The sequence below is a fragment of the Panthera tigris genome, chromosome E1 (genome assembly GCF_018350195.1).
Source record: "Panthera tigris isolate Pti1 chromosome E1, P.tigris_Pti1_mat1.1, whole genome shotgun sequence".
In the NCBI taxonomy this organism is placed as follows: Eukaryota; Metazoa; Chordata; class Mammalia; order Carnivora; family Felidae; genus Panthera; species Panthera tigris.
In genome coordinates this window covers 16,698,277-16,721,317 of record NC_056673.1, presented here as the reverse complement: position 1 = coordinate 16,721,317, position 23,041 = coordinate 16,698,277, and the positions used below count along the sequence as shown (strand labels likewise).

The following is a 23,041-nucleotide window of genomic DNA, read 5'->3' as shown; positions in this document are numbered from 1 at the left end:
AGTAGGTTCTACTTTTGTTCAACCCGAAGCATAATAATAATGTTTATATATTACTAGTTTCCTATCCATCTCTAGGTCACACTTTGTTGCATATGTATATATCCCCTTATTAAGTACTTAGAAATTCAAGTTCTTACAGACTGAGAAATCATGGTCTCCTTGAATGTTATCCTAATATCCTTCAAACACACACCCTGAAACTTGATGGTGAATGAGTCTGTGGTCCTACTTCAGTGGCATAGACATTCCTAATGTTAAAAAGACTGAAGTTCCTAAGTCAAGTTCACTCCAGCTGGGGCTGGATATCTGTCACAATGCATGACAAGGTGTGGTGGTCCTGGAATAAGACTATCCAGGATATCCAGAAATTCCTAGGATTTGCCAGATAAAGCTATTGATTCATTTAAAAAATTTTTGTAATGTTTATTTTTTTTTGAAAGAGAGACAGAGTGCAAGTGGGGGAAGGTCAGAGAGAGAGGAAGACACAGAATCCGAAGCAGGCTCTGGCTTCAAGTTCCGAGCTGTCAGCACAGAGCCCGATGTGGGGCTCAAACCCACCAATGGTGAGATCATGACCTGAGCCAAAGTCAGATGCTTAACCCATTGAGCCACCCAGGTGCCCCAACTATTGATTCATTTTAAACTATCCAGTAACTGATATCCTCAGAAGAAAATAGGATTTTTTTTTCTATTTATAGAAGAGAACAGATGGAAGACCTTATGTGCTTCCACACTGGTTTATATATCCTCTACCCAACCTCAGTCCTACACCATCAAAATAGATGCTTTCCAGGACTCCCATGGGAAATATCCAGTGGGAAATGTCCTCTGCCTTGCTCATATGCTTCCAAGAAGGTGGTTTAGTTGGAGTTCAACCACCTGATTTGGAAATAGAAATCTTGACCACTCTTCAATTACTGTTGCTAAAAAAAGGTGGGGGGGGAGGGAAATAGAAATCTTCACCATCAAGTCCAGCTTAAAACTTGTAGACACTAGATATGAGGTACCCAGCATGTAGTGAGATTGAACTCAGATCATAAAGCCCTGACTTCACTCATCTGGGCTAGATAGGCTACATTCTTTATGCACATCAATTTTATTATCTCTTACATATCAACTAAAGAAAACCACTAGCCAGATGTCCTTTCCTCTAATCCAGAGTGCCAGCTTTCTCCATCTAGAATATCCTTACCCTCCTTTCTCTTGCTGGACAATTTTTCCTTGTGCTTCAGGAATCAGCCCAAGTATGACTTCCTCTGGATACCTTCTGTCTCACCTTCTCTGGGTTAGGTACCCTTTCTTTATATTCCTGAAGCACCTGTAAGCTCATGTCAGCATTTAGCACATTTTTTAATGTAATTGTTGATTTACCTCCCTATAATCTCTTTGAAGACAAGGACTATTTTCTATCATATCTGTATTTTTAATACTGAGCACAGTACTTGACATGAGTTGGGGCTCAATAAATATGTGTTAGATAAATTAATAATTTATTAAGGAGTCTCAGTTAATCAGTATTAAGATAATAAATTATTAATTATTAATCTTATAAATTAAGATTTATTGAGGAGTCTCACTTAATCAGTATTTATTGCATAACTATCAAGTACTCAATGTTGAGCCATACCTTATAGGGAAAAAATTCAAAATTTGGTTCTTGTTGTGAGGAATTTATACCCTCAAGTTGAAGAAATGTAACTAAAACATAGCTAACTTTATTAAAGCAGTTGTCCATATACATTTTCCCCACTCCCAACACATTTCTCAACCTGTTATATCTGGCTTTCATTCCAGGCTGTCTTTCATAAATGTCACTTACTGAGATCACAATGTTCTCCATTTTTCCAAGCCCAGTGGAAAGTTTGCAATCCTCATCTTACTTGGCCTCTTAGCAATATTCAATAATGTTGACCATTTCCTCCTTGAGATACTCTTTTCTTACCCTTCTATGATATTATTCTTTACTTTTTTTCCTTCTACCTCATTTTAGTTCTTCTCAGTATCCTGTGCTGGCTCATTCTCTGCCATCTGATCTTCAAATATTAAGGTTCCTTAAGTTGTGGTTGTCCTGTCACCCAAAATCATTGCTGAGTGCGCTCATTCCAACACATGACTTCAGTTACCATCTGTACCTTCATGACTCTTAGATTTAGATCTCTAGCCCAAACATCTTTTTTGAGCTTCAGACCAGTATATGTATCTACTCAATATCTGTACTTGGATGTTTCATAAGCACTTCATCTTCCACAAGTCATTTTCTTATTTCGTTTTGCATCAAGATTTTCAAGCCCAAACCCAAGAGATGCAACTTGACACCTTCTACTTTCTGACTGTGTGCTTTTCATCAATCATTAAGTCCTATTGGTTTTACCTTCTTCTCTCAAATCTGTTCGTTTCTGACCTTCCCTGCTGCTGCCACCCTAGTCTAAACTACCATCAGCTGTCACCTGCACTATTACAGCAGTCTCCTGATTGGTATATTTATATCCACTCTTACCCTCTTGCAACCCATTCTTTACTTGTAACAGAAGTGATTTTTTTAAAAAAGGTTAATCTTATTCCGTTTTCCCCCAGTATGGAACCTTTCAATGGTCTGCACTTACTCTTAAGATAAAGACCAAAATCCCTAAGTAGGCCTATAAGACTTTCCTTGTATGACCCACTTGGTCCCTCTCTTTGTTTGGCTAGATCCTCCACAAACTTTAGGTCTCAGCTCAGACATCATTTCATCCCTCTTTTTAATAAAGAAACAAAACCTAGTCTGTATTTCCGGGCCATTGAACACGAGACTCCAAATATAATCCAAATGGGTTAACTGGATCCTGGTAACGTCATCACCATCCAACCAAGCTAGCATAGGACTTACTTTCTAGCCTTCACTGCTGCCTCTCTTCTTCTCACACTCTATACTTACTCCAGGCATACAGGATTACTTTCAGGTCTTCAAACATATTATGCTTCTTTTCACCTCAGGGTCTTGTCGTTTGCCATTCCCTCTGTATCATTCTTCTCCTTCCTCTTTATCTTATCCTACCAATCCTTTAGAGTTAGCTCACATACCACTTCATTGTGAAATTCTTCCCTTATATGATCTCTTATTGCACCCTGTGTTTCTCTTTTACTGCATTTATGACAATTGTAATGGTTGTTTCCCCTGCTATAATGTAAGCAGGAACTGTCTGTAGTATTCATCTTCACATCCCCAGTCTCTAACACTGTGTTGTATAAGTAATGCTCAATAAGTATTTGTTAAATGAATTAACTAATTTATTCTAATCCTGCTTTTGTTTTCATGATGAAAGTTTTCTTGTGTGAGTTTTGGGTTTGTTTGGGGTTTTTTTGTTTTGTTTTGTTTTTTTGTGGGCTTTTTTTTGCCTTTTTGTTCTTGTTTTTAGGCACATATGATTATTACAAGATATGTCTTAATTTGGGGTAATTATTTAATTTTGTAATCTCAGAATTAATTTTCAGTATTTAATAAGGAAGCTATGATAACTGTTTTTAATCATTTTATAAAGTTCTAGATAAGCCTAATTATTCATCTATTCAAATATTTGATTATCCAGTAACTTAGACTTTGCTTCAGTCATTATACCTTTCATAATAAGATATGGGTGAATAAACAAAAATAAGAGTTAAGTAAGTATAATAATTAAGTAGACACATGTCATATGTGGATTTTTATAGGAATACTCATCACAGAAATAATATGGACATGCTCCAGGGATGCCAAGAAGTCCAGTTTAGCTTTGTGAAACTAAGACCACCATAGCTTAAAAAGAAACAAGCAAAAACTTAATTTATTAACTTTCCAGGCAAAGGAAGATACAGCAGTGAGGAATTCACTAACTACTTCACAGAAGGGGAAAATATAGGAGTTTCAAAAAGTTTATAATGGTTATAGTTATAACAACTGAAAACTATCACACTGTATGGGACAGAGGGAATCCATAGGTTTGTACATGATTGATTAAAACAAGTCCCATTGTTCAGCAGTCCAGAGTCTTCAGTTAGGCCCAGCAATGGTCTGGTACACTGCGGTCACTCAAAGTTTATAGCCAGTTCTCAATATAAGCTGATTAGAATTGGTTTTGATGAAATAAAACATTCAATTTTAATATAGGCAAATGATGCTGTAAGAGGAAGATGTTCCTTGCACTGCTTGAATGAATGGATAGAATTTGAGTGGTCACAAAAATTTTGAAGGCCTTATATGAGCATAAAGCAATGACTTAGGTTTCGATTGATTCTTTTGGATTATTAGAGGTATCCAATTTACCAGTCCTAATTGTAAATTCTTTTGCGTTTCCAAATCTATCAGATCAGATTGGAAGACCTTAGTCTTTCTTTTTTAAAGCAAGAATACCGGGCTCAAGCAAATTGTATTCGGAACCAGCAGATATTTTGATTACTTTGAGACATTTTGGTGTTTCAATCCAAACCAGTTTGGGGTTTTAGAGTCCTAATAGGGATGACAAATATGGGAACAATCAAAATCACAATTCTTCTCCCATTCCCAACATGGATAATGTAACTCTCTCTGAATATAAGGATAACTATGATGCTCAGGGACTGTCAAAGTATTTGACTCTGGATGTTTAAAGGAAATTGGCAATATATATTCCTAGACAGAAATCAAAAGTTTGGTCCAAGACATTAGAACTACCTAAGATGCTTATTATAAATGCAGCTTCTATACTTCCACTGTAGACCGGAAATCAGAATCTTTCCAGATGATTTCTGTATCCAGAGAAGAGAGAGTCCCACCACTGTAAGTCTTTAGTGCATTCAGCTTTGCTTTTAGGTATATGTGGCAGCCTCTAGGGCTATTTTAGTATTTCTTAAGTATGATATTTTCTTGGGCAAAATAAGACCCACCTCTATAAAAACTCAAATAATACTAGAAGACAGCCTGTGATCAGTGCCAAATTCAGTAAGTGCGGGGGGGGGGGGGGGGAAAGGGGGTCACCTCAGGCCTAAATCAAGAAGATTTCATGGAGTAAAGACAGGAACAAATTTTAAATGAGGCTCTGAATTCTTGTTTTCTGCCATTTGAACAATCTGAATCAAACCCAACAGTCTTAACTCAACCTGTCTTTTATTTTGACCTCCTTCAGAGTATCCAAGATGAAGGAGAGTATTAAACAGAAACGAGAAGAAAGAGAATGCATAAATGAAGTCAAAATCAAGGTGGCCAATATACGGAAGCAGGCTCTGCAGGAGCAGTTCAGTGAATGGATTCTAGACCCCAAAGGAATGATTCCTCTGGTAGTGGTAAGAAAGGAGGATATCTGTGAAGGGGAGGCAGAGTGGGTGATAAGAGGATGATTGTTGGAATATTGAGTGGAGTGCCAGAAACCTACCTCTAAATTTTCAGTGTTACTGAGGTAAGCTGATTCTTGACCTGTTTGGTCCATGAGAGCTAATTTCTTCAATTTTCTCTTGAGCATTTAAAAAAAATTCTAGCTAGCTATTTCTAAATTCTAGCTATTTCTAAAATATTGACTCTGGCTGAGGTTCCCAAACTCTTCATTAAGGGCAGACATTTTCCAAAGAAGACATCCAGATGGCTAACAGACGCATGAAAAAATGCTCAACATCACTCATCATCAGGGAAATACAAATCAAAACCACAATGAGATACCACCTCACACCTGTCAGAATGGCTAAAATTAACAACTCAGGAAACAAAAAATGCTGGCTAGGATGAGGAGAAAGGAAACATTTTTGCACTGTTGGTGGGAATGCAAATTGTGTAGCCACTCTGGAAAACAGCATGGAGATTCCTCAAAAAATTAAAAATAGAACTAGCCTATGACCCAGCAATTGCACTACTCGGTATTTATCCAAAGGATACAGGTGTGTTGTTTCAAAGGGGCACATGCACCCCAATGTTTATAGCAGCACTATCAACAATAGCCAAAGTATATAAAAAGCCCAATGTCCATCGAAATATTATTCGTCAATCAATGAAATTTTGCCATTTGCAACAATGTGGATGGAGCTAGAGTGTATTATGCTAAGCGAAATTAGTCAGAGAAAGATAAATATCATATGACTTCACTCAAATGTGGAATTTAAGATACAAAACAGATGAACATAAGGGAAGGGAAGCAAAAATAATTTAAAAACAGGGAGGGAGCAAAACATAAGAGACTCTTAAATATATAGAACAAACTGAGGATTGCTGGAGGAGTTGTGGCAGGGGGTTGGTCTAAATGGGCAAGGGGCATTAAGGAAGACATTTGTTGGGATGAGCACTGGGTATTATATGTAGGGGATGAATCACTGGATTCATATTCTTGCACCATATGCTAACTAACTTGGATGTAAATTTAAAAAAGAAAGATATAAGCAGAGAGGGAGACTCTCTATATAAAAACAGGGAGGGGGACAAACTATAAGAGACTCTTAAATACAAAGAACAAACTGAGGGGTTCTAGAGGGGTGTTGTGTAGAGGGATGGGCTAAGTGGGTAATGGGCATTAAGGAGGGCACTTGTTGGGTTCAGCACTGGGTGTTAAATGTAAGTGATGAATCACTAAATTCTACTCCTGAAACCATTGCTACACTATATGTTAACTAGCTTGGATTTAAATCTAAAAAAAAAAGGACAGACATAGTTTTCATTTTTCTCTTTGTTTATTGTATGTGTGTGACTAATTACTTCTGTAGACTAAGAGCCTGTGTCTTTTACCTTTAGAAAACAACTGTACTCTAACAGTTAAACATATTCTTTTAGGTGTACATAAGTGTGAGAACATTTCTTGGCTAGATACATGGCCAAGCATATTTTTAATTCAAAATGGATTATTAAAAATAGACCAAGGAAGGTAGGCCACAGACTGGAAGAAAATATTTCAAAAGAGACATCTGATAACAGACTATTATCCAAAATATACAAAGAACTCTTCTACAATAAGAAAACAAACAACTGACTTAAAAATGGGCAAAAGACCTAAACAGACATTTCACCAAAGACATGTAGGTGGCAAATAAGCATATGAAAATATGCTCCACACATGACATCAAGGAAATGCAAAATAAAACAATGAGATACCACTACACACCTATCAGGATAGTTAAAATCTGGAACCTTGACAACATAAAATGCTGCCAAAAGTGTGTAGCAGTTGGTGGGAATTGTTGGTGATAATGCAAAATGGTACAGCCACTTTGGCAGTTTCTTGTAAAACCAGACACAGTCTTATCATATGATCCAGCCATAATGCTTATTGTATTTACCCAAAAGGAGCTGAAAACTTATGTTCCCAGAAAAATCTGCATGTGGATGTTTACAGCAGCTTTATTCATAATTGCCAAAACTTAGAAACAGCCGAGATTTCCCTCCATGGTTAAATGGATAAATAAACTGTGGTACACCTAAACAATGTAATATTACTCAGCACTAAAAAGAAATGAGCTGTCAAGCCATGAAAAGACATGGAAGAACTTTAAATGTGTATTACTAAGTGAAAGGGGCCAATCTGGAAGAATATCTACTGTATGACTCCAATTTTATGATGCTCAGGGAAAGGTAAAACTATGGAGAGAGTAAAAAGATCAGTGGTTTCCAGGAGTGAAGACAGACGGAGGGATGGATAAGCAGAGCACAGAAGATTTTTAGTGTGATGAAACAATTCTGTATAATACCGAAATGATGGATACACATCATGATACATTTGCCAAAACTCATAAAATGTACATCAAACAGTGATTCTTAATGTAAACTATGGACTTTGGGTGGTGATGTTTCATGTAGGTTCATCAGTTGTAACAAATGTGCCACTGTGGTGCGGAATGTTGATTGCAGGGGAAGCTGTGTATGTGGTGGCAGGAGGCAGGGAGTATAAGGAAAACTCTGCACTTTCTGCTCAATTTTTCTGTGAATGTAAAGTTGACCTAAAAAAAATCAAGTCTCCTTTTTTTTTTTTTTTAAAGTAAGCTCTACTCCCAATGTGGGACTTGAACTCAGGACTTGGAGATCAAGAATTGCATGTTATACTGACTGAGCCAGCCAGGGGCCCCTCAAGTCTATTTTAAAAATTTTTTTTCAACGTTTTTTATTTATTTTTGGGACAGAGAGAGACAGACAGAGCATGAACGGGGGAGGGGCAGAGAGAGGGAGACACAGAATCGGAAACAGGCTCCAAGTCTATTTTTAAAAAATGGACCAACGCCACCTGGGTGGCCCAGTCGGTTAAGCGTCCAGCTTTGGCTCAGGTCATGATCTCACGGTTTTGTGAATTCGAACCCCACGTGGGGCTCTGTGCTCTCAGTTCAGACCCTGGAGCCTGCTTTGGATTCCTTATCTCCCTCTCTCTATGCCCTTCCCCCCATCATGCTGCCTCTCTCTCTCTCTCTCTCTCTTTCAAAAATAAACATTAAAATTTTTTTAATGGACCAAGAAGAACTCTGAAATTTTGTTTTTTAGTAATTGAGGAATGAATTATAGAGGATTCTTTGGATTGCTAAACTGGTTGCCAAAGGTGCCTAGTGTCTGAGGGTTGCTAGAAATGTCCTTGGAGGGGACAAAATAGGATCACTCTGGGCATCCTAGTTCTCAACAAAATGTTCTCAATGGGAGTCATTGAGGATATATATGAAAAAGCATTTGATAAACCTTGAAGTAGTATATAAACTAAATGTTAATTACTACTGTTTCTGTCCCTGAGTTAGAAAGGTTACCCAAGACTTAAATTGAAAGTTCCTACGTGGATTTTAGTCTAAAATACTAAATGTATGATAACTGAAGTAATATATGGTCTACTTTCTTTAATTTGCAGATTCAGAATGTCCTTCATGAATTTTTTCAAAATCCAGATTTCCAGCTTGGTAAGCCTGCCTATTCCTGTGGTATTTCTACTTGTCCCTCTTTTGCAGGGGAGCAGTGAGGGGAGGGATGCTGAATTACGATGAAAAGTCAATATTGAGAAATATGTTATTCAAAGCTCTTATAAATGTACTTAAGTTCTTTTGCTCTTTCCAGATGGAGAATGTAGAAAAACAGAAAAGCAATCAGCAATTTTCAATTCTTTTGAAATGCTGTTTTATTATAAATATTCTGTATTATCTCTTTATCATCCTATCAAGTTCCTAGAAAATATTACTTACATACACAGTATTTTAAAAGAGAGTTATAATGTCTGAACTATAATATAAAATAGAAATACAAGGAAAGACATAAGAAAATTATATGCATTGCATTAAAAGAATTATTCACCATGAACAAGTGGGATTTATTCCTGGGCTGTAGGGCTGGTTCAATATTCACAAATCAATCAACATGATACACCACATTAGTAAAAGAAAGGATAAGAACCATATGATACTTTCAATAGATGCAGAAAAAGCATTTGACAAAGCACAGCATCCTTTCTGGATAAAAACCCTCAAGAATGTAGGGATAGAAGGAACATACCTCAACATCATAAAAGCCAAATATTCAAGGCCCACAGCTAATACCATCCTCAATGGGGAAAAACTGAGAGCTTTCCCCCTAAGATCAGGAACACAACAGGCATGTCTACTCTCACCACTGTTGTTCAACATAGTACTAGAGGTCCTAGCCTCAATAATCAGACAACAAAAAGAAACAAAAGGCATCCAAATAGGCAAGGAAGAAGTCAAACTTTCACTATTTGCAGATGACATGATATTCTACGTGGAAAACCTGAAAGATTACACTGGTAATCTAGAACTGATACATGAATTCAGCAAAGTTGCAGGATATGAAATCAATGTACAGAAATTGGTTGTGTTTCTATACACCAATAATGAAGCAGCGGAAAGAGAAATCAAGGAATTGATCCCAGTTACAATTGCACCAAAAAACGTAAGATTCCTAGGAATAAACCTAACAAAATAGGTAAAAGATCTGTGTGCTGAAGACTATAGAAAGCTTGGAAAGAAAGTGAAGAAGACAGAAAGAAATGGAAAAAACAATCCATGCACATGGATTGGAAGAATAAATACTGTTACAATGTTGATACTACCCAAAGCAATCTACATGTTCAATGAAATCCCCATCAAAATAACACTAGCATTCTTCACAGCGCTAGAACAAACAATCCTAAAATATGTATGGAACCAGAAAAGACCCAGAATAGCCAAAGAAATCCTGAAAAAGAAAACCAAGGCAGGAAGCATCACAATTCCAGACTTTAAGCTGTATTACAAAGCAGTAATCATCAAGACAATATGGTACTGGCACAAAAACAGGTACTCAGATCAATGGAACAGAATAGAGAACACAGAAATGGACCCACAAACGTATGGCCAACTGATCTTTGACAAAGCAGGAAAGAATATCCAATGGAATAAAGACAGGCTCTTCAGCAAGTGGTGCGGGGAAAACTGGACAGCGACATGAAGAAGAATGAACCTGGACCACTTTCTTACACCATACACAAAAATAAACTCAAAATAGATGAAAGACCTCAATGTAAGACAGGAAGCCATCAAAATCCTCAAGGAGAAAGCTGGCAAAAACCTCTTTGATCTTGGCCGCAGCAACTTCTTACTCAACACGTCTCCAGAGGAGAGGGAAACAAAAGCAAAAATGAACTACTGGGACCTCATCAAAATAAGGAGCTTCTGCACAGTGAAGGAAACAATCAGCAAAACTAAAAGGCAATCGACAGAATGGGAGAAGATATTTGCAAACGACATATCAGATAAAGGGTTAGTATCCAGAATCTATAAAGAACTTATCAAACTCAACACCCAAAACACAAATAATCCAGTGAAGAAATGGGCAAAAGACATGAATAGACACTTCTCCAAAAAAGACATCCATATGGCCAACCGACACATGAAAACATGCTCCACATCACTCATCATCAGGGAAATCCAAATCAAAACCACAATGAGATACCCCCTTCACCTGTCAGAACGACTAACATTAACAACTCAGGCAACAACAGACGTTGGCGAGGATGCAGAGAAAGAGGATCTCTTTTGCATTGTTGGTGGCAATGCAAGCTGGTGCAGCCACTCTGGAAAACAGTATGGAGGTGCCTCAAAAAACTAAAAATAGAACTACCCTACGACCCAACAATTGCACTACTAGACATTTATCCATGGGTTACAGGTGTGCTGTTTCGAAGGGACACATGTACCCCCATGTTTATAGCAGCACTATCAACAACAGCCACAGTATGGAAAGAACCCAAATGTCCATGGATGGATGAATGGATAAAGAAGTTGTGGTGTATATATACGATGGAGTATTACTTGGCAATCAAAAAGAATCAAAAGAAATCTTGCCATTTGCAACTACATGGATGGAACTGGAGGGTATTATGCTAAGTGAAATTAGTCAGTCAGAGAAAGACAGAAATCATATGACTTCACTCATATGAGGACTTTAAGAGACAAAACAGATAAACCTAAGGGAAGGGACACAAAAATAATATAAAAATAGGGAGGGGGACAAAACAGAAGAGACTCATAAATATGGAGAACAAACTGAGGGTTACTGGAGGGGATTGTGGGAGGGGGGATGGGCTAAATAGGTAAGGGACACTAAAGAATCTACTCCTGAAATCATTGCTGCACCATATGCTAATTTGGATGTAAATTTAGAAAAATAAGAAATAAAATAAAAAAATAGTTTCTAGACTCAAATTTATTCTGAGGAAGTTTTTTACCTACTTGAATATTTGGCTGAATGGAAAAAGTCTTCATTGTGCAGGAATTGCAGGATTTCTGACCTGACTCTAATTCGTCATCATTGTGGCAACAAAAACGTAAACTGCGGATTTCCGCCATGGTCACAAGAGGCAGAAAGAGACAGTACTATAACTACAGAAAAACATAGATTTTGATGCTTTTGTTTTCAGAATTGTTTCCTCATATGAGATTAAGCAAAATATTCTGACTTGTAGGCACGCCTGGCTGGCTCAGTCAGAAGAGCATGTGACTCTTAATCTTGGGGTTTTGAGTTTGAGCCCTATGTTGGGTGTACAGATTACTAAAAAATAAATAAATAAATAAAAATAATTCTGACTTGTAGAATAAAGCACTAGAATTTGGGTCCTGAGATTTACATTATTTATATCAAGTTGCTTTTTTTCAATTGATTTTTGACTGCTATTACATTGATAACAATAGATTGTCTGAAATCTATTCTCATATTTCATTTAAAAAATAAAATATGCTTCCCATCTTCCTGATAACTGGTCCCCAAACATGATTGGGGCCTTGCTGACAACTCTTTCTCCTACCTTTTCACAGCCTATCCAAAATATAGAATTTTCCATGGTTAGAACAACCTCAACTTCTCCTTCAGAAAAATCTGTGAATAACTTCTTTTATTTTTATTTATTTAGTTTTTGATAAGTATACAGAAGGAATGAGTGAAGAGAGCTCTATTTGAAATTGTGATAAAATTAGAGAAATTCCAGACCATTCTAACTGACAGTGATTGTTTTCTCTTCTTACCTCCTATACTATCTGGTATTTTCTGTACCATTTATTCATTCATTCATTCATTCAGTAGTTATTAAGCTCTCAGCTAGTTCCAGATACTGCGATGAGGTAGAGGAGGCAGACAGGACTAAGGCATGTTTCCTCTCAAGTTTCTCAAAGTCTAGCCAGGAGACAGACACATACACTTAATAACAGCTATTATCATTAGAAACCAGTCTGGACTGCATAATCATCCAGAGCTTGGGAGGAAGTTTAGGATGAGGCTAACAGCATCTAATGCATAAGCTTATACTAACATTTATACAATCTTCTTATGACAATAACTGATATAATAAATCGTTACAAAAATCAAGAGTATTAAAGAATCTTTTATGTACCAGACTATGATAGGCAGGAGAAGTTGCTGCTAGAAGTAGGAGAGGAAGCCAGTGCTTTCATCATGAACTTCTAAACAGTTTGTGTGTTTGTGTTTTGGTAAGGTCAATAAAGGTTTCATAATTTTATATCAAAAGGAGGTTTAAAAAAATCTTTATTTGAACTAACTGCCACATTTACCATTATTGATCATTCTGTTATTCATGAAACTCTTTTTTTCTTGGCTTTTGTGATATCATTCTATCTTGATTTTTCATCTATCATTGATCACCTCTTAGCATTTTTGTTTCTCGCTTCTTCTTTTATTTGTACCTCAAATGTGGCTTTCCGAGTTTCCTTTTTGGCTCTATTATCACTTTACATACTATACACCCTCCTTGGGTTTTCTTATTTAAACCCATGACTTTAGCTAATGACCCATCCGTATATCTACATTCCCATCCCAAACCTTCTCCCTGAGTTCCAGATCCTATTTGAAAAGATCTACAAGATGAGTAAGTGAAAAAAGCAAGTTGCAGATCAATGTAACCATATTTATGTGTAGGAAAATAAAAGGTGTCTAATATATTTAAAAATGCTTAGAGAAGTTGCTTGAAAGGTGGCAACAACAGTTGGAAAACAGTGGTTCCTTCTGGGGCAGAGGGGAGTGAGAATGCTGGCAGTGGGGAGAGGGAAAAGGTAGATATTCATGTTTTACTGCTTATGTTTTTGTATTATTTGAATCTTTTACTAAAAGAACATATTCATATATTTTTTATTTACTTTAAGAAACATTAAAGACATAATATTTGAAAAGAAAATTTGTAGAAGTGTGTTTTAGGACCTGCTTCCTTAAATGCTAGCATAAGCCAACACAGTTGTTTTTGTAATCTTTATGCTATTGACATGCATATTTGTTTTTACTTTATCTCAGGCTGGTCATTAAAAATGTAGGCACGTTTATTTCAGTGTTTGAGTTGCTCAGTTAAATAAAAGCCAGGAAAAATAATCATTTTGTAGGAATTGGAGTGTTACTCAACTATATATCATTTACTTGTAAAAACTGATGGACATTAATTAAGAAATAATTTTATGTTCTTTTTTTTTATGTTCTTTTAAAGAGCTATAAAATGAATATGAAATCTGACTGTATTACAACCAAACTAACTAGCAAATAACATTTTTTTCCATAATTAGAAGCATGTTGCAAACAATTGGATATTGCTGACTCAATGGGACCAAGACTGAACAAAATGGAATTTACAGAAGTAAGAAGTTATATTATTTGTTATTTGAATCAAATTTTTTTGCCAGTTTCACTTCTGGGGGATGTCACACATACATTAACTTATAATTACATTAAATTAAAGCATACTAACTTACTTTGATTCTAAGATGCAATATTATTTTAACTCCTCTGAAGTTAGGGTACATTTTATGATCAAAGGCATTTTACAATTTCTTTCAGTTAGTGGTACTCATGATGTGAAAGTGAAAAACTTCCACTCACACCTTCAGTTAGGATCAAGAAAAACCAGCTTCTTTTTTTTTTCAGTGAAATCTAGTTATACAAATAATAATGAAATCTAAAAATGGAAAAACATCTCTTATAGGCCAGGCATTGTACTAAGCTATCCATGTATTAACTCAGGCAACCCTCTCCGCAATCTTTATTCCTGCTTTTATAGAGGAAGACACTTAAGGTGCAAAAAGGTTAAGTAATTTGCACAAGGTCTCAAAATTAGTGAAGCTGGGGAAATTTGTACTTAGGCAGTTTAGTTTCAAAGTCTACATAATATTTCATCTGTGAAAGTATGGGATTACTTTTGTATTGATATTGTATTGGGATAAGCAAAAGAAACAATGTAATAGTATCAGAGTCATGTCTTTTACAGGCTGCTTTTTTATTTGTTCATGTCTTTCCTCTAATTTCCCTTGTTTTTCTCTGAGTCCCAGAGTCAAAGTAACTTTTTCCTTCTCCCGCCTCACCCTTGCTCCATTGTAGATGATGACTATGTACTATATACAATTTCAAGGTTCTATGTGAAGGATTCTGGAATCCTTCTTGAAATCAGGAGATAAGTTGGAAAGTCAGGAAAACTAATATTAATAGTTCAAACCCCCCATTAAAACAAAATTGTATACGTGTACACACACACACACACACACACACACACACACACAAAGGTATTATGTAGAATGCTAATGATTTTGTATCAAGTATTATTGGGTATACATCACCCATACCCATTTCCTCATTTTAAATGTGTAGATATGTATACACACACACACACACACACACATGTGTGTGTTTTATATGTGGATATATATGTATTTGTATAGGATTTGTGTGTATGAATGCATGTATGTGTGTATATGTATATATTTGTTGAATTAATTAAATGAAGGGAGAAAAACAGTAAGACTGACATCAGACTTCACAACATTCAATTCCAGAAAACAAGCAATGTCTATATTGTTCTGAGGTAAAAAGAAAAGAAAATGTGACCTAATTACACTATAATCCATCCATGGTATATTTTAGAGGCAATATGCAGACATTTTCAACACAAAAGAACTCAGAAAATATAATACCCATGTGACCTTCCTGAAAAAAGAAAACTATTTTATAATAAATTCAGCGAATTAATTGATGAATCAAAATAAATGTTTCAGGAATAGCGAAGCCATTGTAAAAGAACAGGAAGTGCTTTTTATTGTGGTGTAGTCCCAATAGCTTAATTTTGCTTGAGGAGACATATCTAGAAAAATGTTTTGACAGCCAATGTTCGAGACATCACTGCATGTTTTCTTCTATGCGTTTTATGGTTCAGGTCTCACATTTATTATTTTTTTTTCAATATATGAAGTTTATTGTCAAATTGGTTTCCATACAACACCCAGTGCTCATCCCAAAGGTGCCCTCCTCAATACCCATCACCCACCCTCCCCTCCCTCCCACCCCCCATCAACCCTCAGTTTGTTCTCAGTTTTTAAGAGTCTCTTATGCTTTGGCTCTCTTCCACTCTGCAGGTCTCACATTTAGGTCTTTAATCCGTTTAGAGTTTATGTCTGTGTATAGTGTAAGAAAGTGTAGCTGTCTAGTTTTCCGTTTGTTGAAGTACCATTCTAGTACCATTTGTTGAAGAGACTGTCTTTTCCCCATTGTATATTCTTGCCTCATTTGTTGAAGATTAATTGACCATACAGTTGTGGGTTTATTTCTGGACTCTTTATTCTGTTCCATTGATCTAGATCTCTCTTTTTGTGCCAGTACCATATTGTTTTGATTACTACAGCTTTGAGTATATCTTGAAACCTGGAATTTTGATGTCTACAGCTTAGTTCTTTCTCAAAATTGTTTTAGCTATTTGGGGTCTTTTGTGGTTCCATACAAATTTTTGGACTATTTGTTCTAGCTTTTACATAACAAAGGAAGGCATCAACAAAACAATTGAATAATAGAAGATATTTGCCAATGATATATCCAATAAGGAGTTAATATCCAAAACATATAAAGAACTTATATAACTTAATACCAAAAAACAATCCAATTTAAAAATGAGCAGAACACTGAATAGAATAGATATTTTTCTATTTCTAATTTTAATGGGTGTTTTGAGCCATTAATATTAGTTTTCCCAACATTTCCAACTTCTCTGCCTGAAATATAAACAGCCCATATTAAGGTATTTCATTATAGAGAAGAGCCGTTACATCAACAGAAACCAAGAAAATATTTCTTGTATAGAAATATTTATTGAAAATATTTAATTATCTGATCAATAAATCATTGAACCATTCTGTATAACATATGACATAGAAGTAGTGTTTGGAACAGTGCCTTTTTTTTGGTGGAGGGGGTGGACACTTGCTTTTAAAGAGATTTGCTTTGGGGTGCCTGGGTGGTTCAGTCAGTTAAGCACCCAGCACCCGACTTGATTTCGGCTCAGGTCGTGATCTCACGGTTGGTGAGTCCGAGCCCCAGGGTGGAGCACTGCATTGAGTGGCGCGCTGACAGTGCAGATCCTGCTTGGGATTCTCTCTCTCCCTCTTTCGCTGCCCCTCCCCCACTTGTGCACTCGCTCATGCTCGCTCTCTCTCAAAAAAATAAGCTTTAAAAAAAGATAAAGAGATTTGCTTTCAGGCTATTTTGTCAGCACTCATTTAATGACACTGGAAGACAATAAAATTGTAAATGCTGGGTTTAAAGGCAAGATACTACACACACCAGCCATCCAGTGAAGATACTATGCCATGAAATTACCCCTCTGATCATTTGTAATGAGCCGAGTGATTAGCATTCAGGATGGAGCGTGTTTGGAGAAAGTGGAATCATTGAGTAATAATTAATATAGAGAAAAAGACAAATGGAGAGAATGAAAGGTCACAAATACTTCTATATACATATCATTTTCCTAGGTTTCTGTTTTCTGATATATAAATGAACAGGTGACAATATTTTTGTTGAGTGTAACCTCTCTCACTTTCCATCTGTTTTACTCTAGTAAATGAAGATCAAAAGTAACTGTTTTTAGAAGAATATTTTCTATTCTTTATAATATATTATGTAAGAATATTTATGTCTAGTCTCTTAGTTATTAAGTATATACTAAATATTTATTTACTCTCTGGTAGGAGAGATGTCAAAATAGGAAGTTGTATTTCTTGCCCTTAAGGACCAAATAATGCCTTGTTGTGTGGGAGTGTGCCTATGAGTATATATGTAGTATATATGTCATATGCGTGTGTGTGTGCGCACATGTGTGTGTGTATGTATGGGCATGCATGCCTACACATGCTGGGTGGAACTGGAGTAGGATCTAGGGAATAGAAGGATCAAAATATAAGCACATTAAGGACACACACCACAAGATAATTACAAAGCAACAAACAGGTTCAAACCATTATGATTACTATATTCATCACTGCCAAAGGATCCATTGTAAAAGAAAAATGAGGCTTCAGTGGGGCAGGTTTCATGTAGGAAACTCATCTGGTGGTCATGAGGTTTGAATTTTTTCCACCTGCCATACCTGTAGCCCCTTACTTTGAAAGGAACCTTAATAACAGTGCTTTAAACATTAATATATTGACAAGAACAATTTAAAATGTAGAATGTACTGGTTTATCTGGGATTCTTGTTTTGTTTTGTAAGTTGGATATTTAGACACAAAAGAAATGTTTTTGGAGAGTGTCAGGCTTGTTTTGAATTCTCAGAACACTCTGGTTTCCAAAAGACAACTCATTCCAGGAGACAAAACTTAGCATTTGTATCATTTTAACACTGGTGTTCAGTTGTCCAAGTCGATATTGAATATAAGTTTAAAAAGGAACGGAAGTCTTAACCCTTAGATTTCACTGTGTCCCCATTAGCATAGTAACTGCATTACTGTGTTCAGGCCAGAAGTAAGCAGTTCCTGATAGGTGTATCCTTCCTGAAATTTCCAGATTTCAATCCTTCAGAGGACAAACCTTTCATTTCACCTTTCATCTGATTAGTTAATTTGTTTATCAGCAGAGGAAAATCACCATGAATATGATTATAGAGAATTTAGTTAACTTTTTAGGTAGGAAGTTTCTTTTTTCATTTCCTGGACTCTTTGAGCTCTACAAATTTCATTTGCTTTGATAAAGAATTTTTTACTAATTTGCTTCCAGAGAAGTCTGAGAGTTGGACATGTTTAAATTTTTCTTGGTACATTTCAAAGCAAAATTTACTGTGAGTTGTTAAAGTGCCCATACTTTTAATTTTATTTTTTAAGTGTTTTAATTTTTATTTTTGAGAGAGACAGAGCATGAGCGGGGAGGGGCAGAGAGAGAGGGAGACACAAATCTGAAGCAGGCTCCGGGCTGTCAGTTGTTAGCACAGAGTCCGACACAGGGTTGAATTCCAGGAGGTCATGACCTGAGCCGAAATCCGACGCTTAACAGACTGAGCCACCCAGGTGCCCCTAAAGTGCCCATAATTTTTAAATGACAGTCCCACAAGTGGCTGTATGCCCTCCCTCCAAAAAAAAAAAAAGGTTTCCGTAGGTTGTTTGGAACTTCGAACCCATTTCCTAAATAGAAGCAATATTTTGTGTAGTGGCTGGAGTCTGTGGTTTGAATGTGCCTGAAATGGAGTTCTTAATAAAAGTGACTATTTCTGTGGGGAAAATGCTACCTGAAGAAGGCATCACCATGCACTACCAGGGAAAGGAAATTTGTTATCTCTAAACCATTAGTGATGGCCACATACAAGACTTTTAGTATGACAAGAGTTCATGGAATGAGGGGTAAGGATGGCCTCAGGTAGAGGAGAATCTTCTAAGATCCCAGAGTGAGGAACTGAGGGAGGCTGACCTCTTATCACTGCAGATCCTCCTTCCCTACCTCTGGGGGCTCCAGAGATTGACATACTTCTGTTTCTACTGATTGTATCAGCTGGCTCTGGCCTGGGTTATATTCCTTCCCTAGTATAATTTCAAAGTTAGTCCCCTGAACTCTTGCCTTCAAAGTAGTACAAAGTATGGCCTTCTCAAACAAGAGTGAAGTCTTTCAAAGCATTATTCTCTAGGGGAGTGTGACCTGCTTATCAGTTCTGCTCATTCTAGGCACCAGACTCCTGACTCAAATTGTCATTTGTGTTCATCATCCTTCCCGGTTATCTATAACAAATACATATTCTTTATCTTGTGATTACATAAATACAACAAATGGTTTGAGAATGGATGAATGCATACCATAGAATAAGAACTCTCTGTACAGCTTGTCCTATGTGTGGTTGTCCAATGGGATGGTAATGGAAAGATGCTTCACACACAGTTAAAGGCTGCAAAATTTCTTTTATAGCAAAGGATTCAGGTATTAACAGAGATGGTTTGTTATATAAAGCAGTATACAACACAGTATGCTTCCAAACAGAGGTTCCTCCAGAGTTTCCCACAGGAATTAGACCATTGGCATGGATCAATGTTTAGAGTTTCAAACCGTTCTGATTTGCTTGGAAGTGAGGGGTTTCTTAGAACATGGGACTCTCAGTGCTAAAACTAGGGAAGTCCCAGGCAAACTGAGGCAGTCAACCACTCTGAGTTTGCTTTGCTTTGATCCTATCTCCTACCTGGTCATTGTGGAAACTCTGGCTGCACCTACCTGCTCACCAGAGGCAAGTGAAAACAATCTAGCATCTTGTTTACTGTGGGACTGGGTAAAGTGAGGGTCAGTTTCCTGGGAGCATCCTTCAGTAGGCCTGGGCTTCAAACAGTCTGAGATCTGCACCTGAATTATATAATAGGCTTGAGAAGAATTCTATGCAAAAACTACAAATACTATACAGTGGGATTCAGATATTAACTTCTGATTTTGTGACACTAAGAAACTAGGGAGTTAAAGAGGAGTAAATAAAGGCCACATCTCTGCCTGAATTCTCTTCTCTGGGGCTTAGTCTGTTCTTGCTCCGTAGTGGTCTGCTTTGAGATAGCCACTTTCTTAGGCTCAGTTGTTTTGTCAGCCTTCAAGCTGATGTGACTCAAAGTTTAAATTTTAAAATAGAGAGGTTTCATCAAATTACTCAAAGACTGTATCTTTCCTTTAACATATTCTACTAAATCCAGGCTGTGCATTTTCCCCAAAATGGTATGTATCTGAGTGACTCTCTATTCTGTTATTTATAATTTTACATTTTGTAATTTGTGTTGTTTTGTTCTGTTTATTTTGTGTTTCATATGCTTTGAGTTATGGCAGGGAAGGACAGAAGAAGGAAGAATGATGGCTTTTTTTGTGTTTTTTTTTTACCATTTAATTTAATTTATTTTTTAAATTTACATCCAAGTTAATTAGCATATAGTGCAACAATGATTTCAGGAGCATATTTCTTAATTCCCATTGCCCATTTAGCCCATCCCCCTTCCCACAACCCCTCCAGTAACCCTCTTTTTGTTCTCCATATTTTAAGTCTCTTATGTTTTGTGTCCCTCCCTGTTTTTATATTATTTTTGCTTCCCTTCCCTTTTGTTCATCTGCTTTGTATCATATGAGTGAAGTCATATGATATTTGTCTTTTTCTGACTGAAGGAATGATGGCTTTGGTGGAGGTAGAGGTAGGAGTAGCAATATCTTGTGAAAACTGCATGAAGGAAATGAGGGAGAAATGAGGGAATTTTAAGCCCAGGAAATGGGACGGTCTATGGTAAACTGTCCTCCCAGGTATGTGTCTTCCTACGTGGTCTTCAACTGTAAGAAATACATAAATCAAGGAATTTGCTGATCAGTAATTTCTTATTGTTTGTATCAGTTTGCTAGGACTACCATAACAAAGTACTGGGTGACTTAAACATCAGAAATTTAATTTCTCATGGTTCTGAAGGCTGGAAGTCCAAGACAAGGTATTGGCAGGGTTAATTTCTTTTGAGGGTCTCTCTCCTTGGCTTATAGATAGATGGTCATCTTCTCCCCGTGCCTTTGCATGGTCTTTCCTCTGCACATGTCTGTGTCCAAATTTCCTCTTCTTATTAGGACACTGGTCATATTAGCTTTTGGCCCACCCTAATGACCTCATTTTAATTTAATTACCTCTTTATTTTTTTTATTATTTTTTTTAACTTTTTTTTTTTATTTTTGAGACAGAGGGAGACAGAGCATGAATGGGGGAGGGGCAGAGAGAGGGGGAGACACAGAATCGGAAGCAGGCTCCAGGCTCTGAGCCATCAGCCCAGAGCCTGACGCGGGGCTCGAACTCACGGACCGTGAGATCGTGACCTGAGCTGAAGTCGGACGCTTAACGGACTGAGCCACCCAGGCACCCCTTAATTACCTCTTTAAAGATCCTATCTCAAAATACAGTCACAATCTGGGGTACTAAGCGTTAGGCCTTCAATGTATGAACTTTGGGGGGACACAACCTAACCCATAACATTGCCTAAGCTGCCTTTTACCAATAGGGGGAAAATCGTGTGTTTCAGTCTGTTACTTTTATTATTTTTATTTTATTTATTTTATTACTTTTGTTATTATTGGATAATTATATATAATATGTATTATATATAATATGTACTATATTATGTATTATTGGATAATTGAATAAGGTCTTTGTTGAAATTCATTTGTTAAACAAATGATTCTGATTTTCAAAAATTGGAAAAGTTAAAGTATATTTCTGTTTTGTTGGGCATATTAATTAGCATTAATTGTTTTTAAAAATTCCCTCTCTGAGACTGGAAATCTAATTTTCTGTCCAAATCCTATATGAACACACCACTTCTTCAATGATAGATAGCCAATATAATCTGTGTATTTCAATATTTTATAGTCCTTATCTGCAGGCATTTCTGAAAATGTTATATGCTACCAGGACTTACATATATAGTTTGGAAGTTAATGCCTAAAACAGCTTCCAAATATAGTTTTCTTTCCATCACTCTTATATTACCCACTTCATCAACTCTCCAGTATGTCTACAATTAAATAAATATGAATCCCAATGGCCCAGAGTTGTAGAATTTAACAGTAGCTATCAGTCTGTTAATTGTGACTTTCACTACATTCTCAACATTTTGGTTTTCAAGTCAGAAAGAAAAAGTCCAGAATTCATCACACTGGGACCCAGAACATGAAGATAACTTAAGTACAATTCAAGTGTTTATCAGCTCACAGAGCTATTAAACTGAAGGATATTAGTAGTTCATTATATTCTTAAATTAAACTAGGCAATCATTTCAGGACTGGCAGGTATTCATTGTTTTATTCCTTGGGAGGCTATGCAAACACAAAGGTCATGTGTTTTTGCTTTCTCTGTTTTTAGAAGAGATACCGGCAAACTTCTGTAATTGTTCTGTTTGGAATTTGTAGTTAGTTGGCAATTGCTAGTCTTTACGTCATATAACCCACACTTACAGAACATACTCAGAAAACCCATACTCTATAAATCCAGAATGTTGAAGTGTCTCTTGGAGAGGCAGTTAAACTAAGCCGTGGTTTAATAGGATTACCGCATCCAGAAAACTCAAATGTCTTTGAGGTCAATTCCCAAAAGGTTAATTTATATATTAGGATTCTGGAATAATTAGGATCAGTCGCCCGCATGTCATATATTTCAATGGTTCTCAGCCTTTAGTAAACATAAAAATAGCCCAGAGGGTTTATTTTTATATTATATTTTATTTTATTTTATTTTTTCACTCCAGAGTGGACTTTTTATTTCAAGTTACCATGTGTAAAGTTGGAGGAAAAAGACCCAAGTCTGTCTCCTTGACTGGGGCCCACTTAGATTTCTATA

The 23,041-nt window shown here is 36.5% G+C and overlaps 1 protein-coding gene across 13 annotated transcripts in view; it reads left to right on the top strand.

Annotated features, from left to right (window-relative positions):
- The window catches only part of EFCAB5 (EF-hand calcium binding domain 5), a 188,083-nt gene that overhangs the window by 75,975 nt on the left and 89,067 nt on the right, over positions 1 to 23,041 (top strand). For all 13 annotated transcript variants that reach the window (XM_042966610.1, XM_042966608.1, XM_042966609.1 and 10 more), the window contains 3 exons: positions 5,118 to 5,274; positions 8,787 to 8,835; positions 13,984 to 14,054. In XM_042966610.1, the coding sequence (XP_042822544.1) occupies positions 5,118 to 5,274; positions 8,787 to 8,835; positions 13,984 to 14,054 (277 nt within the window). The remainder of the gene's footprint in view (positions 1 to 5,117; positions 5,275 to 8,786; positions 8,836 to 13,983; positions 14,055 to 23,041) is intronic.